At 53.9% G+C, this 16,119-nt stretch overlaps 1 protein-coding gene across 1 annotated transcript in view; it reads left to right on the forward strand.

The window, feature by feature from the left end:
* Positions 1-298: 298 nt before the first annotated feature.
* Positions 299-16,119, forward strand: part of TMEM63C (transmembrane protein 63C) — a 28,715-nt gene continuing 12,894 nt past the window's right edge. The window contains exons 1-10 of the mRNA XM_063090152.1: positions 299-448; positions 990-1,069; positions 1,520-1,601; positions 5,993-6,030; positions 9,149-9,291; positions 10,682-10,730; positions 12,527-12,635; positions 14,508-14,581; positions 15,197-15,277; positions 15,387-15,510. Of these exons, the coding sequence (XP_062946222.1) occupies positions 299-448; positions 990-1,069; positions 1,520-1,601; positions 5,993-6,030; positions 9,149-9,291; positions 10,682-10,730; positions 12,527-12,635; positions 14,508-14,581; positions 15,197-15,277; positions 15,387-15,510 (930 nt within the window). The remainder of the gene's footprint in view (positions 449-989; positions 1,070-1,519; positions 1,602-5,992; positions 6,031-9,148; positions 9,292-10,681; positions 10,731-12,526; positions 12,636-14,507; positions 14,582-15,196; positions 15,278-15,386; positions 15,511-16,119) is intronic.

Genomic DNA, 16,119 nt, shown 5'->3' on the forward strand with positions numbered 1-16,119 from the left:
ATGTGCATTTGACAACTCTTTTTAAAGAGATCAGGTGATACAAAATGAGAACGCTCCCAGGGAACCTGAGCTGCCCTGTCGTCACCGCGCAGGTATGAGGCAACTCTCCCCTGCAGGACAGGGCTGTGTACCATCATATGGGCTGACACTCCTGCCTTGACCAAACAGTTACAAGCCTGGCCAGAGCACCCAGGGCACGTTCTCCTGGCTCCCCGGCAGGCTTCTGTGTCTTGCAAAGTGAGGGGGAGTCCTCCTGTCTGATTTGGAGACCCCTTTGTTCACCAGGAAGCCTCCCACGATGACCGCCTCACCGGACGACATGAGTGTGGTGGGAAAGTTCCACAACATGACAGCTGATGACTGTTTCCAATCTCGGAACACTGTCCTCCAGGGGCAGCCCTTTGGGGGTGTCCCCACCGTGCTGTTCCTCAACATCATCTTGTGGGTGGTGAGTGCTGGGCACTGTGGGGAGCAGACAATGAGGTCTCAGCCAGGGTGGATGGTTGAACTTTCACCAGTGATGCGATGGGGCACCAGTTGTCTGAGCCGATGCCAGTCACAGTGATGCTAACTCCCTGTGTGTCAGTCCTGCTCAGGGCGGCCCGGATGGGTGGGCCTCCGGGAACAGGCAGAATTCCTGGAATTCTCTTCCATGCACCATTGTCCAAAGGCCCATCTGGCTGGCACCCTTGGGCCTCCCTTCCCTTTCCCCTTGCTGAAGTCTGCAAGAGGCATTCTTGTCCCATGGTTCTAAATGTGCCGCTGGCTCCTTCATTCAACAAATTCTAAATATCCACTCTGTGCAAGGAAGCTGTGGGTACGGAAAAGCCAGAGTTGAAACAGAAGGCCCCTCCTACAACAGAGCTTACCTTCTAGTCGGGGAGCTCCCTGGGGACCTCAGGGACAGGGTGTCCCCCATGGGAATGCCTGGGCCAGCCAAGGGGAAGGCATCGTGAGTTCTGTCCCACATTGCTCTCCCTGGCCCGTAGCTTGTCCTTGTGGTTTACTCCTTCCTCCGGAAAGCTGCGTGGGACTACGGGCGCCTGGCTCTGCTGATCCACAATGACAGGTGAGGAAGGGTGGGGGTCAGGATGGGTGGGATGTTTGCTCCTTTGCAGGGAATGTGCTGCCCTGACCAGGATGCGGCTCTGCCCAGTGCCCAAGCTGCAGCACGCATCTCGTCAGCAGGTGGCATCTCATCACCATCCCTTGCCCTGTTCTGCCCCTTCCTACAGCAAGGGGACTTACAGCATAGCCATCTCTGCACAAGGCCGCTTTTTTCTCTGGTCTCAGACTTTCTGGGTCCCATGGCTGGACTCCCAAGGTGCATTGTGCACCTGGCAGCAGGGGTGATTGCTGCGTGTACCCAGAGCTGTGTGTTCAGCACAGGAGCTGAGGCATGCTTGCTGCTGGGCACAGTGGACAGCAGCCCTCAGCCCAGGGAGGGGGAGGGAGCAAGGCAGGCATCTGAGGCCCTTTCTCTCCTTTTCTGTCTCTCACCACCTCTCCTGGCTGGCAGCCTGACCTCGCTGATCTATGGTGAGCAGAGTGAGAAGACGTCTCCCTCGGAGATTTCCTTGGAGATGGAGCGCAGGGACAAGGTGAGTGCTGGGAGCCGTCTGGGCCCAGGGGGAGTCCTGGCCCTGGGCAGGCCATCGAGGTGTGCGCAAGAAGGATTAGGGCTCCAATGCAGAGGCTTTGCAGTCAGCCAGACTCAATCGCCTCCAGCACTGTGACCTTGGCAAATTCCTCAGCCTCCCCAAGACTCAGTTCCCCAACTGAAAGATGAAGATATTAACCATACCTGCCTCCTAGCGTGCAAAGTACATGTTAGCCAATTCTAATATCTTAGAGAGATTTTTAAAATTAATTTTTCTTCCCAAATCTCCCAGCCCCAATCCTGTCCTCCTCCCCACCCCCTCACTCTGAGCCAAGGACTCACCTCCTATTTCCCATAGAAGATTCAAGTCCTTAGGCAGGGATTCCCTAAAGCTCCTGCTTCCCAACCCCGCCCGGGGGAGCCCAGTCTCCTGCTCCCACCTCTGGCCTCCACCTGGACTTATTCTTTCACCCCCCGTGCTGTGCAGCTCCTGCTGAGCGCCAGCCAGTGGTCTGGAACTGGGGACTGGACAGTGAACACAATGGACCAAGTCCTGCCTCGTGGCACTTTCCTCCAGGGTAGGGTGACAACCAGATAGATGCAGATAGAATGGTGACAAGTACAAAATGGATAAAAAGGGCAAGGAAGGCACTCGACAGCAATGGCAGGAGCTGTGTCATTGTCATCACTGACAGTAGGGGATGGTCTTGGGCAGAGGGGGACACGTGAGAAGGACCTGAACGCAGTGAGAGAGGAAACAACTCCTTTGCCCCACGACAGTCCTCACGACTGCCTGTCCCCCCACCCATCAAAGTGGTTTTTGTTGTCCCCATTTCCTCACCTGCCACTCCCTCCACAGCTGGCTCAAATGTGGCATCTGCCCTGTCACTCCACCTGGACAGCCCCCGGGTCATCAGTGGCCCCTGCCACTAAATCCAGCGGTCTGTCCTCAATTCTCATCTCACCTGATCTCTCAGGAACAACCGACCCTGTCCACTGTTCTTCCTGCTTCTGGGTTTCCTTCTGCCTCTCTGCCTGCTCCTCCTCTGTCCCCATGCAGGCTCCTCCCCTGCTCCTGGAGTCCCCCCAGCTTATCCCACACCTTCCTCCCCACCCACTCTCCCCTCTCTCTCCTGGGCAGTTCGTGCACACCCACTACTTCATTTGCCATTTCTACACGAAATTCTACCTCCCTTGAACTTTTCTCTGGGCTCCAGTCCCATCTGTCCAGTGGCCTTCAAATACCTCCACATGGATGTTGTAAAGACATTTCAGACTCAGTGTATCCAAAGCATTCCGTGGTATCTGTCCACCCCCACCTGTTCCCAGGGTCTCAGGCCCTTCCCACCGTTCCCACCTCTCCCTCCTGCATAGACCCCTGAGCACAGCCAATTCATTACCAAGTTGTGCTGTTTTTACCTTCCTGGTTCTCTCTCCACTTCTCCCACCATCCCCAATCTAGGCCTCCATCAGTCTCTTGCCTGGATGACTGCAGTGGCTCTCACTGATCTCTCTATGTGTACACTTGCCCCCCGAATCCTCCTTGCCCCCCATTTTCCTCCTGCATCCAGAGTGATCTCCTGAATGGGGACACATATTCCCCTGCACGAACCTTCAATGTCTTCCTGGTGCTTTTGAATAAACTGCAGATGCCTCGCCGTGGCCTGGTGGTTTGGCCTTTTTCCCTCCTGTGCAGCCTACCTCTCTCCTCCATCTCCCCATGCCCAGCCACACTGGTCAACTTTTAGATCCTCAGCAGGGCCACTTCCTTCCCTCCACCGGGTCTTTCCCCTGCTCTTCCCTCTCTGCCTTCCCCAGTGGCGTTTCTCAAGTCACCCACCATTTGTTCAGATTTCAGCTCAAGCACCACTTCCCCAGGGAGCCCTGACCACCCACCTGCCACCTGAGTCCAGATTTTTTGTTAGGCACTCATGGAGCGTGTGTTGCCTTCAACGTCCTGTCTCTAACAATCCCTCATCTGTGTGATCGGTCTAGTCTGCTTCTCCCAGTGAGAGCAGGCGCTGAGCTTGGTCTTTAGCATCTGATACATACTCATTGGATGCAATAAGTAAGGAGAACCATATTCCTCCCATCTCTTGGAGGGTCCTTTACTTGCCAGTATCTGCCCCGTACAAAGTGTGAAGCCTCAGACGAGTTACTTAATCTCCTGGAGGCTTCCTTGGTAGAATGAGGACAGTAACACCTACTCTGCAAGGTGGTTTTCAGGTTTATTTAGAAATATCACTTTTTAGAAACATTGTTTTTCCTTTTTATAAGGACCACAAGATCATTTTATTTTTAAAAATCTGGGAAGGTAAGTCATTATGGAGCAGTGAAGAGGTCAAACCCAAGGGTGGACATGAAATTAACCAAGGAGGGCAAGTGTGGCAAGGAGCCCCTATAGTGGTCCAGCCAGGGTGGTGAGGCCCCCACAGTGCCCTGAGCAGGCCGGGGCAGGTGTCTTCACTCCCACAAGGCCAGGCTGGGGAGCGTGGGGGACCGAGATGGGCCCAATGAACTGACTGATGACACTCGGTCTCGCTGGCTGAGCTGGCTCCTGGGAACTCGTGGCTGTTTCCTGCAGGGCCAGGAAGAAAAGGTCAGGGAGTGTCTGCCTCTCATGCTGCTGTTCAGCTGCTGAGTTTGCTGAAAGGTTTAAGCCTTCCGAGCTACAGCGTACACACAGGGGAGTGTGTGTGTGTGTGCGCGTGCACACAGGTGTGCACACGCATGCACATGCAAGAGAGAGTGATGGATCCACACAGGCTCCCACCCCTATGCAATTTCCATGAGCGCATTGGCCTTGCTTCTCCTTATGACCTCTGTCCTTTCATGGACCTCTGTCCTGTGCGTCTTCCTGTATGTATACGTGCCAGTGTGTGGAGATGCCTGTGCACCTGTCATGGAAGGGGCGAAATGCATTCTTAGCAAGGTGTGTCCTCAACTGTGCATAACCATGAGGGGCCACCATATAACCTACTTGCTCCTTTAATATACCTCACCCTAAGGTTAATAGATTTCCCCAAGGTGGGCATGGGCACTGGAGAAAGACTCTGCAAGCAGGAAGGGGTGGCTGGACATCTCAGCCCAGCTCTTGTCCAGCAAGTCACCACTCCCTAGGGAGGTTCCCATTCATTGCTGCCAGCACAGTGCTGTCCCTGTCATTGCTCTGACTCAGACCTGCCATCTGCCCTTACTTTAGCTCCTAGGACACAGCTGGGGAAATGGTGTCCCTGCAATGGACCCCCCCATGATGGGCCATTTTCACCATCAATCTGACACAGGGAAGGGGACTCAGAAGGTGGGCCATATGTTGAAGGAAGCATTCCTCCTGTTTCTGTTTTGCCTGCCTTTATTGCTTTCATTTGGGAAATACCCCTCCCCTGATCTAGGTGCTCCCACTGTCAATCAAGTGGACCTGCCTGGTTCATGGAAGTGCACGTGAGCTGGCCAAGGCTGCAACCTTGTCCGAGATTTTGCTACACCCTCTGGAACCTCAGAAGGAAGCGTGCACTAGGGCAAATCCACCAGCTCCCAGCCCACCCTCATGCACACACTTCCCAAGCTGATCCCCAACTAGGCCCCCCACCTCCCCATGGCTGAGATCACCTTTCCCCACCACCCAGAATCTCCAGACAACAAGACCCCAAGAGAAAGGCATCTTCCATAGGACAAGACCCTCAGATGCAGGAGAAGAAACCCAGCTCAAACTAGTTTTATCACAAAAGGATAATCTGTGGTTCAAATGTGGAGAGAGTCAAGAAAAGCAGCAGCTTCAGGCACAGCTAAATCCCGGAAGTCCAGCAATGCCACCAGCACCCTCTCTCTGGTCCTTTCTCCTCTTAGCTGTTTTTTTTCTCAAACTCTTTATTTGTGGCATCAAAGATGGCAACAAGACATTCTAGACTTCATGGTGTTTGCCCAAGTGCAGGAGCTCCAAGGGAGAGAGACACCATGTCAGTCCCCTTGAGAGAATTTTAATTGGCCCCACTTGGGTCATGTTCCCATTGGCCAACTGATCACTGGAGGCAGACCTCTACTTGAAGGACAGCCCACAGGGCCACATGCATCTGGGAAGGGGCATTTCCCAGAAGGAAGCAACAGATGTCCACCCCAGAAGGAGTCCTTTCTCCCCTCCAGTCCAAGGCCCACTTTGTTAGCCCCAGTTCCTGTAATAGGATGGCAGGAATGTCCACTCACTTTGTGGAGACGTCTCCTTCAGCAGTCACCACTGGTTCCAGGCTGAGCCTTCAGGCTCTTTCCTGGGAAAGAGGCCCCTTCTGGACACCTCCACAGCTGCCTCAGATGACCCAAGGGCCGCCTGGCTTCCCAGAGCCGGGCAGGGCAGGCCCGGGCCTGCGTTTTCTCACCGTTTCTTTCCCTTTTCCCCAGGGCTTCTGTTCCTGGTTCTTCAACAGTATAACCATGAGGTAAGTGCCTGAGCTCAGTGAGCTTGTGACAGTGTTGCTTTGGGGGATGGGAGGATGGGGGTGTGGAGTCACCTGCCAGAATTAGCAGCCCCCAGCTCAGGATGACAGAGCAAGGGCTCTGTCCCCCCAACCCCACTCCTCACCTTCCACCTCAGCCCAGCACAGGCAGAGGACACTTTCCGGGTTACAGTTGGTGACATGGGAACTGGACATAGCCCGCCACCCTTGTCTCTGCCACAGCCCTCAGGGAAGAACCACTTTTAATAGCTGGGTGGTTACTCACACGCATATAAAAATGAACGTCACGCCAGGAAAAAGAAAGCCTTCCTGTGTGCTCTTTGCCTTATTTCGGTGAACATCATCCATCGTATTTGTCAAGAGGGAGCCAAAACACTGGGCAGAGGGCAGGCTTCCTCGCTCCGCCTCAGCACCCAGATTACAGAGGGACAGTCCTTGCCTGCTCATTTTCTGGATTTCTTTAGTGCCAGACCCCACTTGGCAAGGAAGCAAACCCCAAGTCACCTGTTCTCTCCTGATTCCCAACACCAGCCAGATGCTTTGGCTGAGCAGACATTTATCAGAACTCTAAGCCCCCACAGCATGAGTGCACACACCCATGCACACACATGCACATGCACACACACACACACGTGCATGTGTGCACACAGCTCTGCCTCCGCCTCAGAGCCCTGTACACTCCTGGACTCTCCGTGAATATTCCCATCTGTCCTGCCTGGCCCGTCCTTCAAACCTCTTTTCTGAGTCCTTTCTTGCCTGGTGATGCCCACTTTAGGGTGCAGCCTCACTGCTCCTCAGAGACCACGTGCACTGGGGGGCCTGAATGGGCCTCTTGTTTTATTTCTTTGCAGAGGTCGCAAGACTTCTTCCTTCATGTACCTTCACACCCACCATTCATGGTGAGTCCTTCAAGGGCTTTCCTGAGAGCATTCATACTTTGTCACGAGACCTTACCTACTCCCAGGAGCCACCAGGGCAACCCTTTTCCCCAAAACAAAGGGCTTGGGAGCCTGGGGAGCTCAGGGCACCCTGACTGGGCCTAGGACCAGTGGCCTGTTGTGTTTGCTTCCCAACCCCATTAATGGGGGACCCCCCACTATGGCCTTGGCCTCCAGTCTCCCTTCCTCATTCATGAGAGTCCCCGGAAAGTGATATAGCTACTCTGTGTGCGGCTCAAGAATTGGCCTCCTGTGGGCAGTAGAGGGGAGACTCTTGTTTCTTGGCTCCTTTCTTGGTTTGCTTTGTTAATTTTTTAAACATGCACAAGCCAGCATAAAGAGAAACATAAAAGCCCACCTCCCGTCTTTCACACCCCTCTCCACAACACCCCTCCGCAGAGGCAGTCCTGGTCAGCCCCTTCAAGGGAGCTTTACTTTTCCCAGCATTTATGATTTTTGTATTGTTTAGGATAACCAGTAACGTGTATGAACTTTTGGAGCTTGTTCCCCTGGGAGGCTGTACGGGCTGTCTGTAGGTTCCTGCGTTTAGCAAATTTATGAGTGATAGACAACGTATAGTGGCAAATTGGCCAGTCCTCTGCACGGGGACGAGGGAAGGAGAACCTGGACGAGGGTGTCCATCCCGGCTCACCACATCCTCAGGTCGGAGGGAAAAGGAACCCCTGGGAGTAGTTTGAGGCTGACTTTCTGGATTTTCTCCACTGCCTGCTGACACGTCAGACGTAGGGTATACATAGGGCAAGAAAGAAAGTATCTGTGTTATGGGGGACTTGAAGCCCACGCAAAAAACATATAACAAAACTTCATGAGCAGGAGTCTGTGTGTCTCTGCGGTGTGCGTGTGAGCATGAAATAACAGACTCGGGTCACTGCTTATTATAACTAGTCACCAGGTAAAATGGGCACAACAGCAAGAAGCTAAAGGAAATTAGCCAAAATGCTAATAGTCATCATCGTAGGTTTGATGAAATTGTGGATGAATTATTTTCTTCTCTTTTGTATTTTCCAAAGTTTCTATAAGCATGTGTTGCTTTGATATGTTTTTAATTGAAGTATAACACACATACAGAAAAGCGCACAAAAAATAAATGTACAGATTCATGATCACAAAGCAAAGCCTACGCCACCACCCATCCTAAATCCGGAAACAGAACGTGGCCAGCATGCCGGCGGCCCTCCCCCTGCTCCCTACCAATGCCCTTTCCCTTCCCCCGCTCTTCAAGGTAGCCGGTATTCTGTCCTCTAACTGTATAATTGCCTATTTCTGAACTTGATATATGAAATCATACATGTGTTTGTGCCTGGCATCTTTTACTCAGCATTGTGCTTATGAGGTTTGACTGTGGGTCGTTCATTTCTCTCACTGTATAGTGTTTTGTTTTATGTATATCACAGTTCTTGTGTCCATTTCACCTATGATAGACATTGAAGCTGTTTCCGGTGTGGGGATTTTGCAAATAATGCATCTATGAGATTCTTATAGATGCCTCTTGATGCACATGTCATATATTTCTGTTGGGTAGGAAGCTAGGAGTGAAATTGCTAGGCCTTAGGATGTGCATATATTCAATCTCCGTAGACAATACCAACTGCTCTCCAATGTGGCTGTGCTAATGTAAACACCCATGAGTACAGGAGAGATGCCAGTGCCCCACACCCTCGCCAACACTTGATGTTGTCTAGCTCTCTAACTTTGGCCAGTCTGGCACTATGGAGTGCTATCTCACTGTGGTTTTCAGGTATTCCTTTTTAATTTAAGGGATTAAATTTTTTAAAATAGACTTTTCAAAAACTAGACTGCATGTCAATATCACTAGTACTTTTTCCAGTGCCTGCACCATAGCAAGCACTCAAAATGTTTGAAGAAGGAATAAAAAGAGAAATGAATGCTTGATTTCAAGAGTGTTTCTGGATTCCTAAATGTTTATCTGTAGCATAGCTTCTATCTTTGATATGTCTGTGAAATCCAGTGAAATACACTTCAGGCATAACAGAAGCTTCAGGAAGAAGGGTGCTATTGCCCCCCAAATGTGAGACTTATGGGTGGGGTGGTAACCTTCTCTCACTTTCCTCCACCTCCCCCGCACTTAAGCTGTGGCTGCCTGGCTCCTGAGGCATGTCCTTGTTGTGGGTCTCTTCCAGGGACAGCGATCTGATCAGCAAGTGCGGCGACGACGCCCGCATCTACATTATGTTCCAGTACCACCTCATCATCTTCGTGCTCATCCTCAGCATCCCCTCCTTGGGTGTCATTTTGCCCATCAACTACACCGGAAATGTTCTGGGTAGGCGGAGTTCAGGGGCCCTGGGGCCTAGGCCACTAGACCCAGAGGCAGCCTGGTGGGCCCATCAGAGCTTGGGTCTGGGGGGATCTAGAAATCTGGATTTTAATCCTGCCTCTGGAAGTGAGTTGTCATGTGACCTTAGACGAGCTGTGCTCCAGTTCACCCATGTGGAGACTGGACACGATACCTCCTCTGTCACATGTTTGACCCAGGGCCTAGTACCTGGTGGACATGCAGTATTAATTCAGTCTGGAACAGGATGCTTAGTCATGTCCCCACACTGCACCTGGCCAGGTGTTCATGGAGGCCCTTCTGTGACATGTGAACCACTACCAAAATCCTTGAGCTTGATTCCCCGTGTCCATTCTGTTGGACACAGCATTGCAGGTGCAGAACTTGTCTTGTAGGATTTCTACCCACTCTCACTGAAACAGGGTAAGTGCTGTTGACAAAATAGCATTGTAGGTGAGGGATTAACTTTGAAGACAGAAAAATCTTGGCTTGCAACTTTTGCCCACATCTGCTCCCCAGAAAACACCTTGGCTCAAGCTAACATATTATGCGATCTTATACTTGGCAAATCAATCTCCCCAGGCCTCAGTTTCCTCACCTGTCTTGGAGATCGGGAGAAAATGTGTCGAGTGTCTAGTACAGTGCCCGATACCTAGTAGGTGCTCAGCGAAGAGCAGCCAGTATTGCACTTAGCAGTTGGAGATGGACAGAGCTGTATGGAGACTGTACAACCAGCCTTACCTCGATTCCTCGGGTTTCTACCTGTTTCCCCTCCACGAGAGGTGGACCTTAGTTAACTCAGTGTAGCACATTGACTGTCTGTGCCACCAAACTCCACTACCAGACTAAATAAATTCTGAGTCCTCCTTTCCAGATTCTCATTCTTAGAGCTAGTGTGTTGGCAAAGATACTATAATGCGGGATTTTTAGACACATTTCACAAAACCTGGAGATGTCTGAACCAACAAACTAATATACTTAGCCAGAAAGATTTACTCTGAATGAGGCAGCGTCACGTTTCTGGTGTTTCAGGTTCTTGTTGTAATCGTGCCCGTGGTGACAGTGTTGCTAATTTCTTCATTCTGCTCATGGCCAGACAGCAGCTCCTTACACTCCTTACTTGGTGCGGGTCGTGTCCTGGGGCTACCATGCAGAGTTGGTCTCGCTTTACTGCCGAGAGCCCCAGTCAGCAGTACCAGAGCAAAGAGGCCTCTGATGTTTTTGTTGGAAGCTGGGGACATGCTCTGGGAGCCAGAAGGAAGAGCAGTTGCAGGCAGGCATCTCTGGACCCGAGGCCCTCATTGAGGAACCTTGAATTCTGGTGCCCCACAGCACTCAGGGAGCTGGGCTCCTGGTCAGCAGCTTTCTTCTCTTTCAGACTGGAACAGTCACTTTGGTCGGACCACCATCGTCAATGTCTCCACAGAGTAGGTAGCTGATCTTCTTGCCTTTCGTGCTACTGGCTGGGGCATTGGTGGGAAGAGAAGGGCCACCAAGTCGGTCCATGCCACGGGCCCTGCTTTGCTGATAGGAAAGGCCTGGTTTCCCTGGGAATCCAGGTCCTGAGTGCCAGGCCCAAAGTTGCATTCTCTTGGTGGGGCAGGACTCCTGGTGCCTCACTGTCCTTGTCTGACATGAGTGTAACTACCCAAACTGGCCACTCCTGAAGACCTGAAGAAATGGTCCTCTTTCCCTGGGATGTGCAGCTCCCAAGAGGCAGAGAGCCTGCACCAAGGAGAGGTTGAAGTGACTGCTTCCCAGCCCACCAACAGATCCAAGTCAGCCCTCATACACTGAGGGGGTCGTGGGCCTGACGGTCCTCCCCCTGTGATTTCCGCAGTGGAGAGGCTTGGGTTCATGCCCCATGTCTGCCACTCACTGGCCCTGGATCCAGGGCAAGGCACCCTCCCCCTCCAAGCTTCAGTCCTGGTCCACGGTGGGGGAAGGGCTGTTGGATATGATCTCTAAGCCCCCTCCCCCTCACAGTCCGGGAACATCAGCCAACCTGATTGGTGGCCAGATCAGTTTGTACTGAACCAAGTGTGGCCCTGGTGGCCCATGCTGAGGCCCACCGGTGTCCTGGCTGGGCTCAGCTGACTCCCTGCCAGGGCTGCAGAAGCAGTTCCAGTAAGTGTGAGTGGGGGTCACACTCCCACCCTGTCCCCCTGCCCCCCACCCCTGCGCCTGCCCCATACACTCCTGGAATATGCCTTGGGGCAGGCCGGCTCAGCCAAAACTAAAATCAGTGGAACAGTGCATGGCATCCTCTCACCTCCCTTTCAGCCACCTCCTCCCCCAGGTGCTGCCACCCAGAGCACAGCTACCAGCTTCTTCCCTGGGCCAGTCCCTAGTCTAAGGTGCCTACACCTTCCCAACAAGAAGTGAATTCAAATAGAGCAGCAGAGAGCCTTTGACATCCATACTAGCAGAGAGCTGCAGTGTTCCTTAGAGACCGTGTAACCCTCTGGCCCTCTGTGGAAGCTAGATGGGGAATGGTATGTGAAATGTCAGGCACTGGGACAGGGAGCAGAGGAGATATTTTGAAGCAAGGCGGCCTTTCTCTCCTCAAACCACACCAAATAAGGTGGGCCCTATTTCTGAGCACTAATCCTGGCCAGATGCCTTAGTACAGCATCACATGAGCCAAAAGCAGGGATGGTGAACGTGGCCCCAGTGCCACCACTCCTCCTACCCAGGAGAGGCACAGCGAATCATCAGGATCCTCCCTTGGGGCCTGCACATGACCCGGGGCCCTCTTCCCTTGGCCTGCTGGGCAGCTGTGGGGGCCTGAGCCACGATGCTAGCATACGACACGGCGGTGACGGATCTAAGTGCTGCAGCAGCCCTGGGTCACCTCCCAGCACTGCCACTGTGATGAGTGACCTTGGACAGGTCACCTACCCACCCTGGTCCTCATTTCCCTTTGGGTAAAAGGAAGATAATCATAGCACCTCCTGGTCACTATGAGAGTCTAGTGAGAAAATGCACGAAAGCCCTTATTCCCACCTGCACCCGGCCCCTCAAGCCCTCGGTAACTGTCAGGCCTTCCTAGCCAGAGCAGGACACCTTCTCACCACTGCCCCCTTCCGAGGTACCTGAGTGTCTGGCCTCTAAGGGGGTGGTCCATGGAGGCTGCCTGTGGGGTGGGAGAGGGGGCTATGGAGGCCACGCACAGCGGGCTCTACACGATCTCACCGTGGCGCCTGTCCCCTGTCCCCCGCAGGAGTAAGCTCCTGTGGCTGCACTGCCTCTTCTCTTTCTTCTACTTCATCACTAACTTCATGTTCATGGCTCATCACTGCTTGGGGTTCGTGCCCAGTAAGAGCCAAAAGGTGAGTAAACGCAGAGCTGCCAGAGCTGCTCCCTCCTGGCTGGAGTCCCCTCCCCAGCCAGGCCACCCACTCCTGCCTGCAGAGTAGTCCCAAGTTGGTCCATCTTTTGGAGGGGTCTCACCTGGCCATGGGCAAGCCCCCTCCCCTTAGCCTGGTGCGTAATCACCTGTCTCCCCACCTCCTCACCTCCTAACCCCTATCCTCTGACCCCCAATCCCTACCCCTGCACCCCAACTCCAAACCCCCTAGCCCTCGACACAGCTGTCCCAGTTGTTAAACCACTGAAAGTTTCAAACTGGTTGGTAAACATAGCTGCTGCCCAGGTGGTACCTCCTGTCCCTACACCTCTGCTGCCCTGGCCCCTCTCCAAGGACCCCTGGACTGCCCACCATTCACAAACTGAAGGGTTAACAAACACCCGGGCCAGTCAGGTCCTCCTGCTGGACTGCTGGGTGAATTTTGACTGGCCCCCTCCCGCTGCACTTTTTTGCCATCTCTCTGAGGTCAGAGATTCCCTGTCTTGCCCCTTGTGATCCCCACCGTCTTGGTTTGCATGACGCTCACGACCCACCCCCCTACCCCACCCCTGCCCAAACAGACCCTGAGGCCAGAACTTAAGTAGCGTTCTTTTATTTGGGAGATGATCTCAGGAAAGCCAATAGGGGAGTGGGGGAGTAGCCGGGGAAGAGAAGGCACCAGTAAAAGGGTGTTGAGGGACAACTTACCAAGCCAGAGCTTCATCGCACATGGGGGAACTCTGGGAGCTGGTGTAGAACATGTGCCCTAGAATTTTCCCAGCCTAGAGGTGAGCAGTCGGTGCTGTTTTTCACAAACTCCCCATCCACCAGTGCTTGAGGGCTGTGTCTGCGGACATTAACACTTCACTTCCTGCCCTGTGCACAAGCCGAACACGCTCCCAAGGCCAGGAAAGAGCACCAGGAGAGTCTTGGTGTTTGGAGTACACAGCAGCCCTGGGTGTGCAGAGATGAACGCCGAGAGGCCACGGGCAGGCACCGGCAGTTTCACCTGCCAGGACCAGTTGCCTGATGCAAAAGAAAGGCCAAGACTGTCCATGTTCTGGTGGGAAGGGCAGCAGTGAGAAGGGACACCCTCGGCTCCATCCTCAGCCTTCAGAGGTTCAGTGGTGTGGGACTGGCTCCTTCGAGGCCATCCATCCTAAAGACTGGTTCACTTTAACCCACCCCAGAGTACAAATCCACATGCCCTGAAAAGTTACCCGAGTGCTTCAGCCTGCGGGGCATGGAGGCTTGGGCTACCCGACCAGTCTGGACTCGGCTACTTCAGCTTCCTTATTGCCACCAGAAGCTTTTGCCAAGAGCCCGATCTCTTGCAGCACAGTTTACCAGACTGTCATCTTGAAGGAGATGGCTCAGGAGGACATTTCACACACACAAAATAAATAGGAAGCTTGGGGGAGTCTTCCCACCCTCTCCCCAGTCTTGCTCATTCTCCCGATTCCCTGCCCAGTCCAATGTTAGGGATGTGCCTAGTGACATGGGGCTGTGCAGTGGGAGTTGCAGGGAGATCAGAAATCACTGTGGTGCCACAAGGGCAGCAAGCGGGTGTGAGCAGCTCTTTCTAGTCGTGGAGCTCTGGTCCTCCACCTGGTCCTGTCTGCAGCCTTCTGGCTCTGCCTCCCTTGACCAAAGCTGTCCATGGCAGGGGGCCCACAGCTGGGGCACAGAAAATACACAGGCACTGTTTGCTGACCTCAGGGCTGCCTGGCTTGGCTGGGACACCATGGGCCGGAGAAGCTGGCCTTCAGCTTACTCAACAAGGAGGCCCTAGGCATCAGACAGCCTGGTGTGAGCAGAAGGCCTGTCTTCTTTCTGCATTCCCCTCCCCGCCCAGGTCACAAGGACGCTGATGATCACCTATGTGCCCACAGACATCCAAGATCCAGAAATCATCACCAAGCACTTTCAGTAAGTGGGTGGGGTGGGCCGAGGCATGGATGGCCTCCTCTGGTGACCCTGCCTGGGTCCTCAGGTGGGTGGTGAGTTGGCACAGGATGGTGGGGCTAGGGGCACCGCAGGAGGTGACTCCCTGGACTCAGCTCAGGATCACCTGTTCAGAATGCGGAGGGCCGCTGGGGCTGGAGCAGGGTTTCCTGCACGGCACAGGTGTGATGTGGGGGATGCTAATTTTCCTTTCCCCTATTGCCCCAGCCTCTGAACCCAGGGAGCCTTTGGGCCACAGCTATTTAGAGCAGATCATCTTGAGACATCTTTTGTGACCCCAAAAGGGACACTGTCCACTGAGATAATTATCTTTCCATAACAACCCTCTCCTGAGTCCCCAGTGGTTGGAGTTCTGTGCCCCTAGCCCCTCTCTGAGTCATCTAGTAAAGACGCAGCAACTCAGATTACCAGGGTTCAAACCCTGAAGTTCAGCCTTAGCAGCAAGGATGGATTCACCCCTCCTGGGAACCCCAGGCAGCTGAGCCACCCAGCCCTGTGGGCTGTCGTGCTGGACAGTGGGTAGGGACGGCACCTCCCCAGCCCCACAGGCCAACTTAGCATCCATGTCTGTGGCTGCAGCGAGGCCTATCCAGGGTGCTTTGTGACCAGAGTCCACTTCTGCTATGACGTCAGGACCCTGATCGACTTGGACGATCAGAGGTAAGGCCTCAGTGGGGGCTTTCAGGGGCTGCGGTGGGAGGAGAAGGGGAGGATGGGGCTCTGTTGGCCCCTGACTCGAAGGACCTGCCCCACTGTCTGCTGCTGGCAGGCGCCACGCCATGCGAGGCCGGCTCTTCTACACGGCCCAGGCCAAGAAGACTGGGAAGGTAATGATCAGGATCCACCCCTGCTCCCGCCTGTGCTTCTGCAAGTGCTGGACCTGCTTCAAGGAGGTAACCGGCTCGGGCACCGGGGGCATGGCAAGGGAGGGGCTGGGGCTCTAGGCTCTGTGTCCTGCACCCTCGGTCCCCTGGCCCCATCCAGGTGTGCTCCAGCGCTACAGCACCCAGCTCCTCCCCTCCTTTCCACCGTGTCCTGCCCCCCAGGCAAGCACGCAGAGGAGATAACACCCTTCTTGGGGCCCCCTCCAGAGCCATCCAGGGAGGCTTGCTCTTGTCTCCCTTCTGGTCTTGGACGGGAGGACCAGAGAATACACAGCAAGCTGCAGTCAGCTGCCAGCTCAGGCTTCCAAAGAGATAGGACAAGGACATTTGAAGGCAACAGCCTCTATCTTATCACCCAACCACTGTGGCTAGAAGGGGCCTCAAGACTTGGACCCCTGCCTCAGGGAGGACTGACCTGTAGCCAGTCCTGAAATGTGGCAGATACATTCTATCACCTCTCTGGGGTCCACCCCAAGTCTGAAAAGCCCTCCTTACCCTGAGCTATGCCTCGCTTACCCCAGATCTAACGGCAGGGAGTGAATTGCAGCATCACAGCCTCTTCCTGTTCTAGACGTGAGCCTTCGGAGCCTACTGAGGTCCTGAGCTCTTTCTTTGCCA

Source organism: Cynocephalus volans, chromosome 3 (assembly GCF_027409185.1).
Source record: "Cynocephalus volans isolate mCynVol1 chromosome 3, mCynVol1.pri, whole genome shotgun sequence".
Lineage (NCBI taxonomy): Eukaryota > Metazoa > Chordata > Mammalia > Dermoptera > Cynocephalidae > Cynocephalus > Cynocephalus volans.